The sequence below is a fragment of the Equus asinus genome, chromosome 5, assembly GCF_041296235.1.
Source record: "Equus asinus isolate D_3611 breed Donkey chromosome 5, EquAss-T2T_v2, whole genome shotgun sequence".
Classification (NCBI taxonomy): domain Eukaryota; kingdom Metazoa; phylum Chordata; class Mammalia; order Perissodactyla; family Equidae; genus Equus; species Equus asinus.
Genome location: NC_091794.1, coordinates 26,211,451 through 26,228,408, shown reverse-complemented (window position 1 = coordinate 26,228,408; position 16,958 = coordinate 26,211,451). Strand labels below are relative to the sequence as shown.

Below are 16,958 nucleotides of genomic sequence, written 5' to 3'. Positions count from 1 at the left end.
TTTATTTGGTGAGGATGATGTCATTGCGTGGGATGGCCTGAAGGAGTTATTAGAAGAACATAAGACTTTTGACTGCCAGCATTTCTTAATAAATGCCAAACTGTTGAAAACATTAATTTGTGTTTGGACTGGAATGAACCTAGGTTTTCCTGGCTTAGCTCTAGAGATTTTAAGAAATAAATTCTACTTTCATAATTACGTAGCTGAATAGAATGAAATATTAAGCATTTTTCTCCCTGGGAAAGAGTAATGGAGTTAGGAAGGAAAGAAGTTAATAAACAGCTGACGTTCTTTGTTACACAGTTGTCAGACCAACTTTTGAGATTTGACATTCAAGAATACTTTGAATTTTTGTTTCAGTAATTTATTATTTAGTTTCTGCTGAGGTGTAAGAGATGGTTATTAGAAAAGTCCATAATTTTAGAGATTTTTAAAGTACATATCACTAAAAAGAGGCACATTACGTTTATTTTCTATTTTGAGTACTAAACATTTGATTTTTTTTTTAAAGATTGGCACCTGAGCTCTAACATCTGTTGTCAGTCTTCTTTTTTCCTTCTTCTTCTGCCCAAAGCCCCCTGTTACATAGTTGTGTATTTTTAGTTGTGGGTCCCTCTGGTTGTGCTATGTGGGACGCTGCCTCAGTGTGGCCTGATAAGTGGTGCCATGTCTGCGCCCAGGATTCGAACCGGAGAAACCCTTAGTGGCCGAAGTAGAACATGCAAACTTAACCACTCAGCCACGGGGCCAGCACCTAATTTTTTTTTACTGTAAAATATACATAACAGAATTTACCATTTTAACGTGTACAGTTCAGTGACATTAAGTACATTCACATTGTTGTGCAACCATCACCACTATACCCGTTTCCAGAACGGTTTCATCATCCCAGACTGAAACTGTATCTATTAAACAATAACTTTCCATTGTCTCCTCTTCCCAGCCCCTGGTAACCATTCCACTTTCTGTCGCTATGAATTTCACTCTTCTAGGTACCTCATGTGAGTGGAATCATTCAATATTTGCCCTTTTGTGTCTGGCCTGTTTCACTTAGCACAGTGTTTTCAAGGTTCACCCATGTTGCAGCATGTATCAGAATGTCATTGCTTTTTAAGGCTGAATATTATTCTGTCATATGCATATACCACATTTTGTATATCCGTTCTTTTGTTAATGGACATTTGGGTTGTTTCCACCTTTTGTCTATTGTGAGTAATACTGCTATAAATATTGGTGTACAAATACCTGTTCGAGTTCCTGCTTTCAGTTCTTTTGGGTGTATATTCAGTATAATTGCTGGATCATAAACATAGCTTTATGTCTGATTTTTTGAAGAACCACCCTACTGTTTTCTACAGCAGCTGTATCATTTTCCGTTCTCACTGGCAATGCACAAGGGTTCCAGTTAATCCACATCCTTACCAACACTTGTTATTTTCTGGCTTTTAAAAAAAATAATAGTCATCCTAATTGATGTGAAGTGATATCTTATTGTAGTTTTGACTTGCATTTCCTTAATGATTAGTGATGTTGAGTGTCTTTTCATGTGCTTATTGGCCATCTGTACATCACCTTTGGAAAAATGTCTATTCAAGTCCTTTGCCCATTTTTTAATTGGGTTGTTTGGGTTTTTGTTGTTGAGTTTTTAAAAATATATATTCTGGATATCAATCCGTCATCAGATTACCCATCTTATTTTCAATTCATGCTGCAGAGGGTTGGTGGTGGCGTGGGTCTCATCTGACCTGGTCTGTAGATATGTCTCCTACATTTCCTCTACTACTAAGGATCTTTTCTTATGGTTCCCTTTATGGAGTTCACATTTAAAAATTAATTAATTAATTACCTACAATATAAACTTTGTTTATTCAGAAATAATTTTCCAATTTTTAATAAAATCATAAAAGAGCTAACTAGAGATTTGATCAACATGAAATAGCCAGTGTTAGCACACTGAGTTAACCTAATTCTAGAAAATAAACTCGATCTTTTAATAAGTCAGGTATTATGTTAGATGCTAAAGACACAAAGCTGTTTGTCTTAAGGAAGTTAAAATCTAACGAAGAATGAAGAATTACAGTACCGTGTGATAATTACTACAGTGGAGTAATAGAGACACAGTTGGAGAATCCTTGAAGGGTCTAGACAAGCCAAGGAAAGTATAATGAGATTATGCTTGAGATGGCTCCTGAACAAGGGCAGGAGTTTACCAGAGTATCAAGACTGAGGAGAGCCCAAGCTTGTGTTACTTCCTTTGAGAGGGTCCCTGGGGTTCAGTATCACTGGTATACATGCCTGAAAAGCTGGGAGGGAGGGAGAGCCAGCCCCTGTGAATGAGAGAAAGAAATTAAGAACACCGGGAGCTGAGCAAACACCCTAAAAATACTGTAGATATACATTTATGATAATCAATATACAGTAGCTGAAACATCTATTTTTTAAATGAGGGATTTGGGAAAGGGATCCCTTGGTCTCTTTTCCCTGTGTGCTTTAGGTAACCTGCTCACGCGTAAGAGCTGGAAACGCTCGGAAGAACTCTATATAGAACTGAGTAAGTTCAAGCTGACCTGTTGTGGTGTGGAACCCTTGTTTAAATTCAAAATATTTGCATTAATTGGTTCAACTGAATTTAACTTATTTTGATTGTGATTCAGATAAGTGGTTCCTTTTAACAGATATGTCACCATATTATTTCTCCTGGTAGCTTACAGGAGAAGAGGGAGAACAGAGGGGTAGAGGAGGGTGTGAATTAGATCTGGTGGTCAAAGGAAGCAATCTCAGGCGTCTTGCTATAAAAGTCAGACGCTGGTCTGAGAAAAAGGAAGGTTGCTTCCGGCAGCTCTAGGAACAGTCGAGAATAGTGATTATAACTGTTTGCATCTGAAGGAAGGGGTGAAATTGAGCAGACGTCTCTAAGAGCAAAGAAAGAATTTGTTGAACTAAACATTGAAACGCTACTTAGATATCTATAATTGTTTTAAGAGATTTAAGTTATTAAGTTATTTAAGCTTAAAAAGTTTTTGTGTTATAAAGAATTAGGGTTTTTCCTTTTCTTTTTTGCTACCTTATGAGAAGTGCGCAATAGGATGTTAATAAAATAATTGTATATTTTTTCTGAACCTTCTGACCTTCACAGTCTCAAACAGAAATACAAAGTTAGAGAATTAGCTAGGAGGAAAATACCATGTCAATTAAGTAAAGGTTTCTCAAATGCTTTTTTCAGGTTTAAGAAGCCACATTGCTATTAATGTCTTTGAGCTTCATAATTGTCCCCTAAAAGTAGGAATCAACCACTCCTGATTTATAAAATCATAGTTACCGAACAGTTGATGGGAGAGAGAGAATTAGGAAAAAGTACCTCTTAGCATGCTTCTTATCTGTAAAAAAAAAAAAAAAACGTAGGGGGGGAAATAATTGAAAGCATCCCACTAAAAGTACTATGGAGGGAGATTTTGAAATGTTCCAAAGATTAAGATTAAGATGGTAACAAATGGTAGAGCTAGGATCTGGCTATATCATGTCTCACTTAAGATAATAGTTTTTCTCTAAATTGTATTGTTTCAGGGTATGGTTTTGAAAACTTTATTGGCACAGTATGTAGTGAGCAGTATTTCAAGATGAAAGAAAATATTGTAAGAATTGGATCACAGTTAAGGATGGTCTATATAGACTCTAAAATTTGGTTAATTTTCCAAATATTATGTGAAACTAGAGTCCGTTCTAGGCAGAAATTCATGTTCTTTCCTGTGTGAGCAAAGAGGATCTTTTAAGTTCGTTGATGTCTTTTGCTTTCTCTGCATCATTTGAAAAGGTAAAGTATGTAATGTATTTGAATGCTATCTAAAAATAAGTGTGGGGAGAAAAATTAGAAAATTGCAGGAATAGATATGTGTGTGTGTAAATGTATGCACACTCTGTCTTATAATTAAGATTTAAGATTAAGACTTAGTGATCTTTGTTGTCCTGTATTTCTTAACTTCAACTAACATGTTGCCACATGTAACATGTAACAGATAGCCACATGTATTTATGGTTATTGAAATCCGTTAGGTACCCTTTCTACCTGTCACGTTACTGCAGGTTATATGTGGTTTCTTAATTGTTGTGCCAGAGTAGACTGGGGTACCCTTTTCTCCAGCCTTCAGTGACATTTTTTTCACTGCCCCGCAGCCTCCACTAAAGGCTCCATTAGCTAAGCTCTACAGAGCTTAGTGGCCTGCAAAAAAACCAACAGTCATTTACTCTGAAACTTCCCTCAAGATCGGTGGCTTTCCTTTCTGTCCCCCATCCTACTCCCCCAAATCTAACTTGCCACATAAGTTTCTGTTACACATGGGAAATAGCTGATTCCAGAACTGGGGCATGGAAGTTGCAAGATAAGCCTGGAATATCTTTTTTTGTGCCAGTATAGAAGGGAAATGCTCAAAAAAGAAATGAAGATGGCATATCAGAAAGATACAGGAGCCAGCCTAAAGGGGAGTTCTCTTAATCAAATCTGGATCATAGTGGATTATAAACCACTGAGTAAAATGAAAATCCATGAGTCCATGCAGCAAATAGATCAATAAATCAATGTATTTGTATTTTTTAAAATAGAAAGGAGAATATAAATTAAAAACATTTTATACTTCAGAATGGAAAAAAAGATACAGTGTCATTATATAGCTAATGCACTCTTTTTTTTATGGTTATCTCAGCTTTTTTTTTTAAATTATAAAATATCTATAGTTTGATACACATAATAGTTTAAAACCTCATGGTTGGATTTGATTCATTTCATATAAATACTTGTTTGGAAATAAATTATTTTCAATCTAGGTTACGTAGTATTTCTTAAAACAAAGAAATCATAAAGGTAAAATTGTGATGCCCTGAAACCTTTTTCGTTGAAATATTTCTTTTAGTTAATTGAAACTTCCATGTTATATCCCTTAGCCAAAAATTATCTCATATTTTTATCAGGCCAAAATAGGCTTTTTCTGCTTTGCTCAACTGAGTGATGCAATCCAAGGGCTGTTCCAAAGAGTGGTATAGTTGTTGGCTCATATGACTAGCATTAGAAGAAAAAATGGCTGGTGCAAGACCAAGGCCATGTTCAGGATATGATGCATAGAAGTAACTTTATAGCTTCATTGCAAAGTTATTTATTATCCAGTTGCGGTTTTTTACAGTACTTGACAAATCTCAGTTGAGCTTGCAGTCTGGAAAACAACCTAGAATTGACTACAGTGACACAGAGGTGGAAACTTAGGAGGCTTGTGTGACAAGAACTAGTCTCATCTGTTTGTGTAAAATCAAAAGGTTACTCTAGTAACACAAAGATACAGTAAACTCTGTGCTTATTGAACCTCATAAGGAAACTGTTTTAAACATTTTAATGGAAATCTTTAAATAAATATTTTCTACTTTTTTGTTTTTGGCCTTTTAAAAGTAGTCTACTGAATGCAATATTACTTATTTTTGGTGACCAAAGATCATACATTATTGTATTTCACTCTGTTTTATTGCATAGTACAATACCCTATAATTGGGGGGATTTTGTTATTTGTTTTTTCTGTGTTGTTGTCAACCTTATGAAGCTGGCTTTTTGTGTGCCTCTTTGCATCTTATGGTATATGAAGTAATTTCCCCTGCATTATTTGATTTGATTCTTAGAACAATCCTAAGATGTAACAGAGGAGATGAAGAGAAATTGATAGATTCAAGATATATTTGGACTAAGAAATGGACGGTGTTTGTTGATAAGATTAGATTAGGAAAAAGAGAAAGGCGTCAAGATGATTCCAAAATTCTAATTTAAGCAACTGAATGGACAAAAACATCATGTAAATATGGGAAGAGGAATATATTTGCAAATATATAGCATTTCAATGGCATTGTTGTGTAAAGTTTGTCCTCACAAGCTAAGAAATCTTTTTTCTCTCTGTGGAAAAACATGAGGTAATTTTGAAGCACTCAGTTTACATACAAACTCAGGTCACTACCCCCAAATGAGAATTTCCTACATCAGTTTAGTCTCCAAGTCAGATGTGGTTAAATTTTGTATCTGTCTTTATTTCTTTAGTTTGAACTTCGATGATTAATGAAATTGGAAGTATAAGTCAGTCGTCTAGCTAAGCACTTTACTGTTTTGAACACAATTGAGATTCAAATAGTAAGAAAGAAGAAAAGAGCATAGATATTCAAAGGGCAATGAACTACAACTGTCACAAATAACATGACCCTTTAAAAATCAAAATACTCTGGGTAATTATGTTAAATATGAGTGTTTTAATTAAAAGATAATCGCCAGACAATAAAAAGAAAGCAGAATCTATCTATGTGCTATTTATAAGAAACACATTCAAAACATAATGATCCAGAAAGGTTGAAATTAGAGAATAGAAAAAGATATTCTGTAGAAATATTGACTGCATTAGTTTTCTGTGCTGTATTACAAATTATCACAAACTTAGCAGTTTAAAGAATTTCCTGGTTTTTTTAGATCAGGAGTCCAGGCACAGCTTCGTTAGGTCTGCTCTAGGCTTCAGTCAAGGTGTTGACCATGGCTGAGTTCTCATCTGGAGGCTTGGCTGGGCAAGGATTTGCTTCCAAGCTCCCTCAAGTTGTTGGCAGAATTTATTTCCTTGCAACTATAGAATTCATAGCAGCTTGCCTTTTCAAAGTTGGCAACAGAGAGAGACAGACGGATTGACTGAAAGATAGACAAACATAACCACAGGAATGACATCACATCACCTTGGCATATTCTATTGGTTAGAAGCAAATCTAACCAATAGAAATATGTTGGGTACTTCTGAAGTCCCACCCACACTTAAGTGGAGGAGAGGGTATTATACAAGACATGAACAGGGATCATGGCAGTCACAGTAAAGTGAGTCTATGGAATCAAGAGATTTCAAAGCAAATAACAGTACTAGGAATAAAAGAGATGACTTTACAAATTATAAAAAGTTTGATTTACCAGGAAGGTTTAATAATTTAAAATTTTCTAGTGTTAAAAAACTAAATTCAACCGAATAAATCTGACGATCTCATTGGCATTATTAAATCATTTATGAACTGGGCAGCATCTCATCTAGCAAACAGAGATACTGTGATGAGTTATACAAAATGGAAGGTTTGTTTTTTGTTTTTTTAATATTGGCACCTGAGCTGACATCTGTTGCCAATCTTCTTTTTTTTTCTTCTCCTTTTCCCCAAAACCCCCCAGTACATAGTTGTATATTCTAGTTGTAGGTCCTTCTGGCTCCGCTATGTGGGATGCCGCCTCAGCATGGCTTGATGAGCGGTGCTAGGTCTGTGCCCACAATCTGAACTGGCGAAACTCTGGCTGGCGAAGTGAAGTGCGTGAACCTAACCACTCGGCCACAGGGCTGGCCCCCCAAAATGGAAGATTTTTATAAGAAGGAGGGTGGGGCAAGGAAGTTCTTACCAAAGGAAAAGAAAGACTTATTTTGGGCCAGGACATCTTCTCTTTGGGGGAAAGGGAATGGCCGGGGTTTTATCATGCTTATTGCCTCTTCTTCCTCTGGGGGGATGGAGAGGGCCCACAAGACGGATTACCTGTGCCCCAGAGGGGAAACTTAGTTCCAGCATATTCTACAGGTTGCTTCCACTATTTTGGTATTAACTCTCATTCAGGGTGCTCTAGCAGCTTGACCTGAGCTCCAAGGATGAGGCAGGACATGAATTGGCAAAGGCAAATAATTCGCTTAAAGGAAGCCCAGCAGTCAGAGAGAGAATGAACAAGGATTAGATCTGGAACAAGTGACTTCAGGGAAATAGAACTATTGGAAGAGATGGATGACAAGTTTAGTGAGCAAAACAAAGTGAGATTCTCAAGAGAAAAAAAGTGACGGGCTTCTAATCAAAGCATAAAAGAATTAAAACAAAAAGTGAGGGGAGAAAGACTTTCTATATATTAATTTGTGAAGAGGATGATAATTGTTGAGACTCAAAGTCATGGTCTGGAACATTAAGTAGAAGAGTATATCAAAACAGAAAAAAATACGAAGAAAGAGAAAGCCCAAATGGAGGAGATGTAACAACTAAAGATAAAATAGAGGAGAATTTCCGTGGCTTAAAGAGGGGTTGAAAGAGCCCACTGAGTTCCAGACCAGAGTGTTGAGGGTGGTGGGGAGAGAAAGAACAAACTACTTAAAAAGGAAAATTAATCAGATACCTGCTGGACTAAGTGTGACACTGGAAATTAGAAGGTAGTAAAATAACACCTACAGATTACTAAGGAAAGAACTTTGCCTGTACCTAGCCAAAATACCATTCACTTGCTATGGTGAAAGCAAGATGTTTGCAGATATGTAGGAATTCAGTTTCTCCATCCAGGGGAAGTTCTCAGTAAAGGATTCTCACCACATAATTCCCAGCAGAGACTTTAAGCTAGAGCAGAAGAAGAGAGAAAACAGTGGTGAGGAAATGAATCTCACAGTATATTTAATTAAATCTAAATGGTTGATGATAGAGTGATTGTACTTTAGCACATTCCTTTGTCTTCTGCATTCTCTCTCTCTTTCTGCATTTGATCAGCATTGCAACTGATTCAAAAGGTTGTTTAGACTCAGATTCTGTCCGTTTGGCACTGACCTAAGTGCTGTTCTGTTCTTCTAGTGAGAGGCATATAATTTGTGATTGTCTTTTTGTAAAGATAACAGCAATTAATACTCAATTCTAGATCCATTAATTCATTGAGGGTTGCAAAATGGTGATATTCTGTCATTTTGCATTTACAATTAGAACATCTAAATAGAGGTGCTTCCCTTCATTTGGTTACTCAGTGATACAGTTTGTTGACCTCAAACAAATAGACAGCCAGTTATTTCTCCAGCAAAAGTGGGTTTATCCAGCATCAACAAAGAATTGCAATTTGAAGTCTGTAGCTGTAGCAAGCCACATGCAAGTTCACAAGCAGCAAAGGGAGGAGAAACTCTTTTATAGAGGGAAAGAGGAAGTTGGGAGGGCTCTTGTAAGCCAAGAGTCCGCTGGAGGAGAATGGGAGTTCAAAATTTAGTGGTTTTTCATTGGCTGAGCTTCTTGCAGGTCAAGTAGAGGAAGTCTGTCTTCTTCCTGTTGGGCTCTGCTATCAATGGTAGGGCATGAGAGCTCTCCCTTTTGGCCTCTGGATTCCAATTCAATGAGATTTCTGTTTATTAATTTTCACATTTCTTCCTTTTGATCGAGATCTTTCTCTGAAAGCATCATTGATCAAGAGTCAGGTTTTTCCTGTTTCAGCAGCCCTTTGTCCCTTGATGCCAAGAAGGACTTTTCCTGGGTGTCGTGTCCCATGTCAGAGGGAAAGTGCACAGATTGGAAACCTATTGTGGCCAGATTTGAGTAACAAGGAGGGCTAGAAGGGAGAACTCTCAGGCATTTTTCTTTTCTAAGGTCCATATGTTATCAAGATCGTAGGCATTGGTTATCATCTGAAGCATTATGTCGTCATCAAAAGTTTTGACAGATCTGATCCAGACATCTTGAGAAGCTATCTCACCAGATGTCGTCTGCTTCAGTTCTGGGAAATCTTTACTTTCAGGTCACCAGATGATATGTATGTCCACTTAGGGTTTGATGCTTTAGGTGTGTCATGTGAATCCAAGAGTCTGTTCCTTGGAGTTTTGTGGCACAATGGTTAGTTAAAAGTATCTGATAGGGGCCTTCCCAGCATGATTGAAGAGAGTCCTTCTGGAGGTATCTTTTTCAATAGATGAAATCTCCAGGTTGCAAGGTATGATGCTTAAGGTCTTCATCTCCCTGGAGCACACTGTGAAAAGATTGCTCTACCAAAACATGGTTATTGTTAATAGAAGCAATTAAGCCTTTGCAAACATTGGAGTATGTCACCTGATTGCTCTACCAAAACATGGCTATTATTAATACAAGCAGTTAAGCCTTTGCAAACGTTGGAGTATATCACCTTTTATTAGTTGTGCATCAAAAGAGACAGAAGCCAAGTGTATTGGGCGTCCTGTGACTATCTCAAAGGGTGAGAGTTTATGAGTTCCAAAGGGGGTGGGTCTGAGATTTAGAAGGACCAACAGCAATGCCTTTGGCCAAGGTATTTGGAGAGTCCCTATGAGCTTGGCCAATTGAGTCTGTATTAATAATGCTGTTAGTGCGTTCGACTAAAGCAGAGGATTGAGGGTGACAAGCATAGTGAAAGTGTTGTAAAATCAGCCAGACAGCACAGACTTGTCGAAATACCTGACCAGTAAAATGATCGCTCCGAAGCTCAAGAGGAGTCCCCTAGGTAGGGATAATCCTTTCCAAAAGGACTTTAGCCACGGAAGAGGCAGTAGCCTGTCTGCAAGGGAAGGCTTCAGTCCAGTTAGAAAACATACAAGCCATGACAAATGTATTTATATTTGTGGGATGTGGTATAAAATCCATTTGCCAAACCTCAAATGGTCCCCTAGGCAACTTAAAGTGTCCGGGAGCAGTATGAACAGGCTTCCCTGGATTGTGTTTTGGACAAGTGGGACAAGTGAAGTAGGCACTTTTTGATTTACGAATGTTATTTTGTCAGTAGACCGATGGTTTAATGCATGTACAGTTGTTAGCAGTGGGAATTTTAGAGTCTTTGGTAGTAGGTCCAAACCAGAGCTTTCTCTCTTTATCAAACCAACAGTTGTTCATTTTCAACCTTGTTTTTCCTTTTCTGAAACCAATTGTAGGGCTTTTCTGGTCAGTTTTTCTATCAGTTAGGGAAATATCCCTTTGGACCATGACAGATGTTTGGCTATTGTTGGTTCCTTTAAGGGCAGCATTCCTTGTGGAAGTGTCAGCAAGGTGATTTTCCTTAGCGTCCAGAGAGTCAAGTTTAGAATGTCCCAGGATCTTAATAACAGTTAAAGAAGCAGGTAAAAGTATAGTATCCAATAATTCCTGAAAATAGGGGCCTGTGTTTTCAATTTTTCAATTTTATTTCCACTGGATGTAAGGAAGCCACATTGCTTCCACAGCATTCCAAAATCATGAGCTACGCCAAAAGCGTATCTGATGTCAGTATAAATATTGGCAGTTTTTCCCTTGGCTAAAGTACAAGCCCATCTAAGAGCTTATAATTCAGTCTGTTGGGCTGAAGTAGCCGTAGGTAAAAGTGCTGCCTCAGTTATATCAAAAGGAGTTGCAATAGCATATCCAGCACAATATTTGCCTTGTCACCTTTTAAATAAGAGGCATTGGTGAACCATGAGAAGTCGGTGTTACCCAAAGGAGTTTCCTACAGATCATCGGGAGGAGTCAGGATGTGATCCGTCAGTGTTAAGCAGCATGAGGGACTTCCTCCGTAACGGAGGGGAGAGGAGTAGCAGGGTTGAGATATTACAGTGCAACAGAGTTATGTGAGGAGCAGTTAACAAAAGGATTTTGTAGGAGTTGAGGCAGCCGACTAAAATATGTTGAATGTGATGAGAATTCAGGAGCACTTCTACAGCATGGGGTCCAAAAATGGTTAAAAGGAATCCCACAATGGTTTTCTCAAGTAGACGTAATCGAAAGGGCAGTGGCAGTAATGGCTCTAAGTCAAGGGGGGATATACCTGCACCTCAGGGTCCAGTTCCTGGCTGTAATACCCTGTGAGTTGATGGTGCTCCCCCTGTTTGTGGGTGAGTACCCCAAGGGCATTCCTTTCCTTTTCATATACAAAGAGGAAAAAGGGATAATTAGGTTGTCAGGTGGGTTCATCAGGCTCTCTTTTAAGGCCTTAAAGACTATGTTGTCTTGTTCTTTCCATAAAATCAGGTCTGGGTTGTTGTACTTTAGTAAAACGTACAAAGGTTTGGCTATAAGAGAGAAATTTGGAATCCATTTTCGGCAGTAACCAACTAGCCTGAGAAGACTTTGCAATCGGTGCTTAGTTTTGGGTTTTGGGAAACTTAGGACACCATCAGGCCTATCTGAGTCTAGGTGTAGTCCTTGTCCTGATATCAGATGCCCTAAATATCAAACCTGGGTTTGGGCAAACTGCAATTTCTGCTTGGTGACTTTATGTCCCTGTAAGGCTAAAAGCTTTAGCAAGTGGAGGCTGTCTTCGTGTAAGGAGACTTGGAAGGGAGAGCAAAGAAGCAAATCATCCATATATTGCAACAAATTAGAACCCCTAGGGGACTTTATATCACCTAGATCAGCTTCAGAATTTGTGAAAAATAAGAGGGGTTCTCAGTAAAACCCTCAGGCATTACTGTTTAGGTGAATTGTTTCTCTTCCCAAGTGAAGACAAAAAGGTATTGACTGTCTTTGTCACCTGTGATAAAGAACACACTACATAAATCAGTTACTGTACAGAATTTGCTTTCAGTGGGAATGGATGTTAGTAGCATATGAGGGTTAGCAGGGTATTGAAGGATATCAGTGTTCATTGCTCAGAGCTCCTGGACGAACCTCCACCCTGGGCCCTTGGGTTTTCTCGCAGGTACAGTAGGAGTATGACAGGGACTTGCTCAAGGGATAATGAGGCCTTAAGCCTTGTAATCTTATATTATGGGCCTTTACATTGAGGGGCTTCTTTACTTGTAGGATGTTAGTTAATTCTGGGGAAGGGTTTTGAGGGATCTGTTTGACTGCTGGTGGGAGATACACAGAATTTTACCAGTATCAGTTGAATATTTTGCCCATAAGGAGGTGGTTCCTGATTCAATAGGGACAAGTGATCAGTGTTTCCAGAATCAGCTCTAGTACTGTCACAGAGCAAATAGAAAATGTCAAAGGGTCATTTAATTCACCTGGTTGGCCGTTTTGATGGCTACTGTCAAATTCTAGAATTATTTCCCCCTTTAAGGAGAAAGAAATTCCGGCATGATACTTTTCCAAGAACTCTTGGCCCAATAAATGGATTGGGGCAGAGGAACTAAGGAGAAGAGGGTGTGTGTCTCTCAAAGGGCCTAAACAAAAGGGACTAGGTTCAGAGACAGGAACCTTTTGAGGTTTTTAGAGACCCACTGTTTGAACTGCTTTTGTACTCCACATCAGGGGCTGCTTTATAGTGGTGGGGTTGAGCACCAAGAGTATGGCTCTGCTGCCAGTTTGCACAGAGAGAGTTTCGTCTCCATTCTGGAGAAATGTTTCTCCGATCGAATTAAGAGGGAGGATTGGGATGAGCCCCTGTCCTTGGAGCCCCATCATTGAGAATTTGGAGGATGTTGGCAACAATCTCTTTTCCAGTGTCCTGGCTTTTTGTAATAATAGCAGAAACTAGGAGGTTTTTGGTTTCATGTAGGGGCCTTCATTTGCTGGAGTTGAAGATTAAATTTTCAGCGGTCTTTCTTGTAGGTGACTCATCTAGGGTGTGAGAGAGTTGATTTGCCAGATTAACTAAATCTGGACAGGACGTGGTTTCCCATTCCATTCTGGTCCTTTTTACTAGAATGAGGAGGTCTTGGTTCAGCCTGTTAATAAACATATAGTCAACACCTGAAGGAAGATTGGAATTTTCTTTGAACACAATCTAAAGTCGATTCTAGTAGTCATGAACAAGTTCATAAGGTTTTTGTGCACAAGCCTGAATTTTGTTCCAGTCAACAGGCTTTGGGAAATTCCTAGCAATTGCCTGATGAGGTCGCCTAGTGATTGCCCAGGCCTGATCATACAACTGGTCAGCAGGTTGGTCTCCTGGTTGTAATTCGGGATCTCTTTCAGGATTTTCCCTCTCGACTCCAGTTTAATGAGGCTTCTGTTTATTAATTTAATTTTTACAAGTTCGTCGGGAAGGCAAAGTAAGTGTTCAGTTTTTCCCCTTTACCAGTTTACAAGATAATAAATTGATTCTCATCTTTTTTGGAGGGGGAAGTGGTGTCATAAATTTACATAATTCGATGTATGTGATAGGTTTCAATCCATTGCAATTTTTATCTTTATTGAAGCTCAAATTGTCTCATCTTTGGCCAGTGGGAGCAAAGATGGTTCTTGAGTCCTTTTGACGTAACACTTATATGTTTGGTCAAGACGAGACAGTATTTTTTTGTTTTGTTTTGCTTTGCTTTTCTAAAAACCTCAGGGGGCCGGCCCTGCGACTGAGTGATTAAGTTTGAGCGTTCTGCTTCCGCGGCCTGAGGTTTCATGGGTTTGGATCCTGGGCGCGGACATGGCATCACTCATCAGGCCATGCTGAGGCAGCATTCCACGTAGCACAACCAGAGGCACTCACAACTAGAATATACAACTATGTACTGGGGGGCTTTGGGGAGAAGAAAAAGAAAAAGAAAAAAAAACCCCTCAGAACGTTGTCTGTGCTTTTGGGAAATTGGATTTTAGAATCTGTTTGTTTGCTAGGATATTTGGTACTTAGTGTGATCTTTGATGTAATTTATAGGCAGATGTGCCTTCAAATTTGCGTTACTTGCAAAGAATAATAGTTTTTAGTATATGTGGAGAGCCACAAGAAATCAGCATTTCCCAGCAACAGGTGTGGAGGCATATGTAAAAATGGTTTCTTCAATCAATTAAGAAATATTTGAATGTTTACTCTGGACCAGTCTCCTCAATAGGAACTCTTGGAAATTCAATCATGAAACCTCCTTATTTATTTAACATTTCAATAAAATAAGTTCCAAGGATTGGTTTTAAGCTTAATTTATTTTTTCTTTCAGATCTGTCACGAAATCGCCTCTCAGAAATTCCCATTGAAGCTTGTCACTTCGTTTCTCTTGAGACTCTCAACTTATACCAAAATTGTATTCGGTATATACCAGAGGCAATTCTCAACCTACAGGCTCTAACATACTTAAATATTAGGTAAGGATTTTCAAAAAATTTTTTGTTTTATGTGGTCTTTTCCATTTTCTCTTCCTTTTCACTAAAATTTACGTTATCTGTTTATATCAGCAGTGTCTATACATGTTCTTAGGCTAAATTTTCTGTATTTCCTATGTTCCTCTAGTTTCTCCCTTTGTCTTTGACTTAGCAATAATTAACAAACTCCAATAGCCACTAGCCTAATAGGCTTGCAGCAGTCTTGTAGCACTGGTTCTCCAGTTACATTTTCAAATGTTTCATCTAGTGAGAATAGATCTGAAATTACTTTGGTTCTTGCGATTGTATATTTTTGTGTATTAAGTTTTGAATGTGTAAGTGCATTTATTCAACTCAGCTCCATTTTTGCACATTTTACAGGAATTATTTTATTATAAAAGATATAAATATTCATTGGAGAAAATAAGCAAATGTATAAAAATATAAAGGAAATTCATCAAAATGTTATATCTGAGTTGTATAATTATAGGTGATCTTTTTCTTTTTTTCCAGTCAAATTTTTAAATGAGTTTTTCCTCTTGTCATGAAATATCCTTTGGAAATATTTTTATATGTAATCATTTTATTGTACAGTGAATATACTTCTAAAACTCATTTTCCCTCATATATTTAGTTCCTTTCAGTTTTTTGCCATGACAAAAACTAGTAGAGACTAGTAGAGACTTTTGTGTGTAAATGTTTATTTTTCTCTTTTTTTTTAAGATAAATGTCTAGGAGTAGAATTATTATTGGATAAAAAATTTTAAAAGCTCCTGATCTATATTAGTTAAATCAGTAAAAGATCTTGAAAATGGGGGGCAATTAGTCCTAAAGATTAAGAGGTTAAATCTACGTAAGTAAAATTTTAATTTATTTTTATGCCTGGTGATAGATGTGTTTTATTTTACCTTTAGTTCTGATTTGCATGTTTTGTATAAATAGAAGATTCCTTACCTGTACTTCAGTAGATAAGATATATTTGAAATCACAACCTGTTACTTGTTTTCCGTAGAACTATATTTGGATCATTTGTGTACATTTGGTTTTAATACCGTAATGATGAAGAAAGTAGATTACAAACACTTGTATGTTTATAACTTTTGTTTGAAAAGGAGAGGAGAGGATGGTGGTTATCTACCCTATTTTTAAATTGTTTTTTAATATAAATTTAACATTAGTAAAATAATATGTTGTGGTTATATAGCACTTCATTATTTACAAAGGAGTTTTGTGGTGCAAGAGCCCTGTAGGATAGGTATAGGAGATATTAAGATCCTCAGTTTACAGATGAGGAATCTACGTAAGATGCTAATAAATTAAATACTGTGCCTAAAACCACAAAGCTGACAAGTGAGGCAATGAAGGCTAGAACTCAAATCTAATATCCCATTTATTCCTTGCAGGACTTATATTTGTTATTTTACTGAGTAGAGAATGGGAAAGATGGGACTGTTTTTCTTGAGTGGTGGGCTCTGACTCTTCTCTTTTTCTACTTATCCATTTAGTCGGAACCAGCTGTCGACATTGCCAGTACACTTGTGTAATTTACCATTGAAAGTCTTAATTGCTAGTAATAACAAATTAGTTTCACTTCCGGAAGAAATTGGACATCTCAGACATTTAACGGAACTTGTAAGTTAATATTCTATTTTTTGATTGTCCCACATGTAGTGTATTATAACCAAAGTCATGTCATGTTCTTCTATATGATAAAGACCCATTATTAAGGTGTTATTTTCAAGTATTGATAATGAAGTTTTCCTGATCGATCCATACTCAAGTGCTTCGGCACAGAATTAAGGAAGAACTGAAAGTACAAATTTAATAGGTCCGCATGGAATGGAAAAAAGCCATTAAAATTAGGTTCTAAGCAATATAGGGTGATTTCTATGTTATTAAATTTTTGAGGCATAAGTTAATAATGTGTTTGAATTTTTCAAATTAAATTTTAATAGCATCAATATTCTGATTTTTGATTAGCTCCTATCGGGATGAGCATTACAAAGGTCGGGCTTATTTTTTGCCTTGCATGCTATCTTTAGAACCTATCTCCCACTCTAAAGTAAGCTGTTATTACTGCCTTATAGTTTCTAAGAAGCTTAATTTTCACCTACCACTCCTTGTTACTCTTGAGTACTTATATTCTAAGCATGGGAATAAGACTACTCGTTTAATCACCACAATAGCATTATGAATTGGGTACTATAATTATCATC

The 16,958-nt window shown here is 37.4% G+C and overlaps 1 protein-coding gene across 16 annotated transcripts in view; it reads left to right on the top strand.

Moving 5' to 3' along the window:
* The window catches only part of LRCH3 (leucine rich repeats and calponin homology domain containing 3), a 99,196-nt gene that overhangs the window by 22,323 nt on the left and 59,915 nt on the right, over positions 1-16,958 (top strand). For all 16 annotated transcript variants that reach the window (XR_011503201.1, XR_011503202.1, XM_070509029.1 and 13 more), the window contains exons 2-3: positions 14,601-14,745; positions 16,248-16,374. Coding sequence is in view for 14 of the 16 variants with exons in the window: in XM_070509029.1 (XP_070365130.1) it covers positions 14,601-14,745; positions 16,248-16,374 (272 nt within the window). In the remaining 2 variants the exon portion in view is untranslated. The remainder of the gene's footprint in view (positions 1-14,600; positions 14,746-16,247; positions 16,375-16,958) is intronic.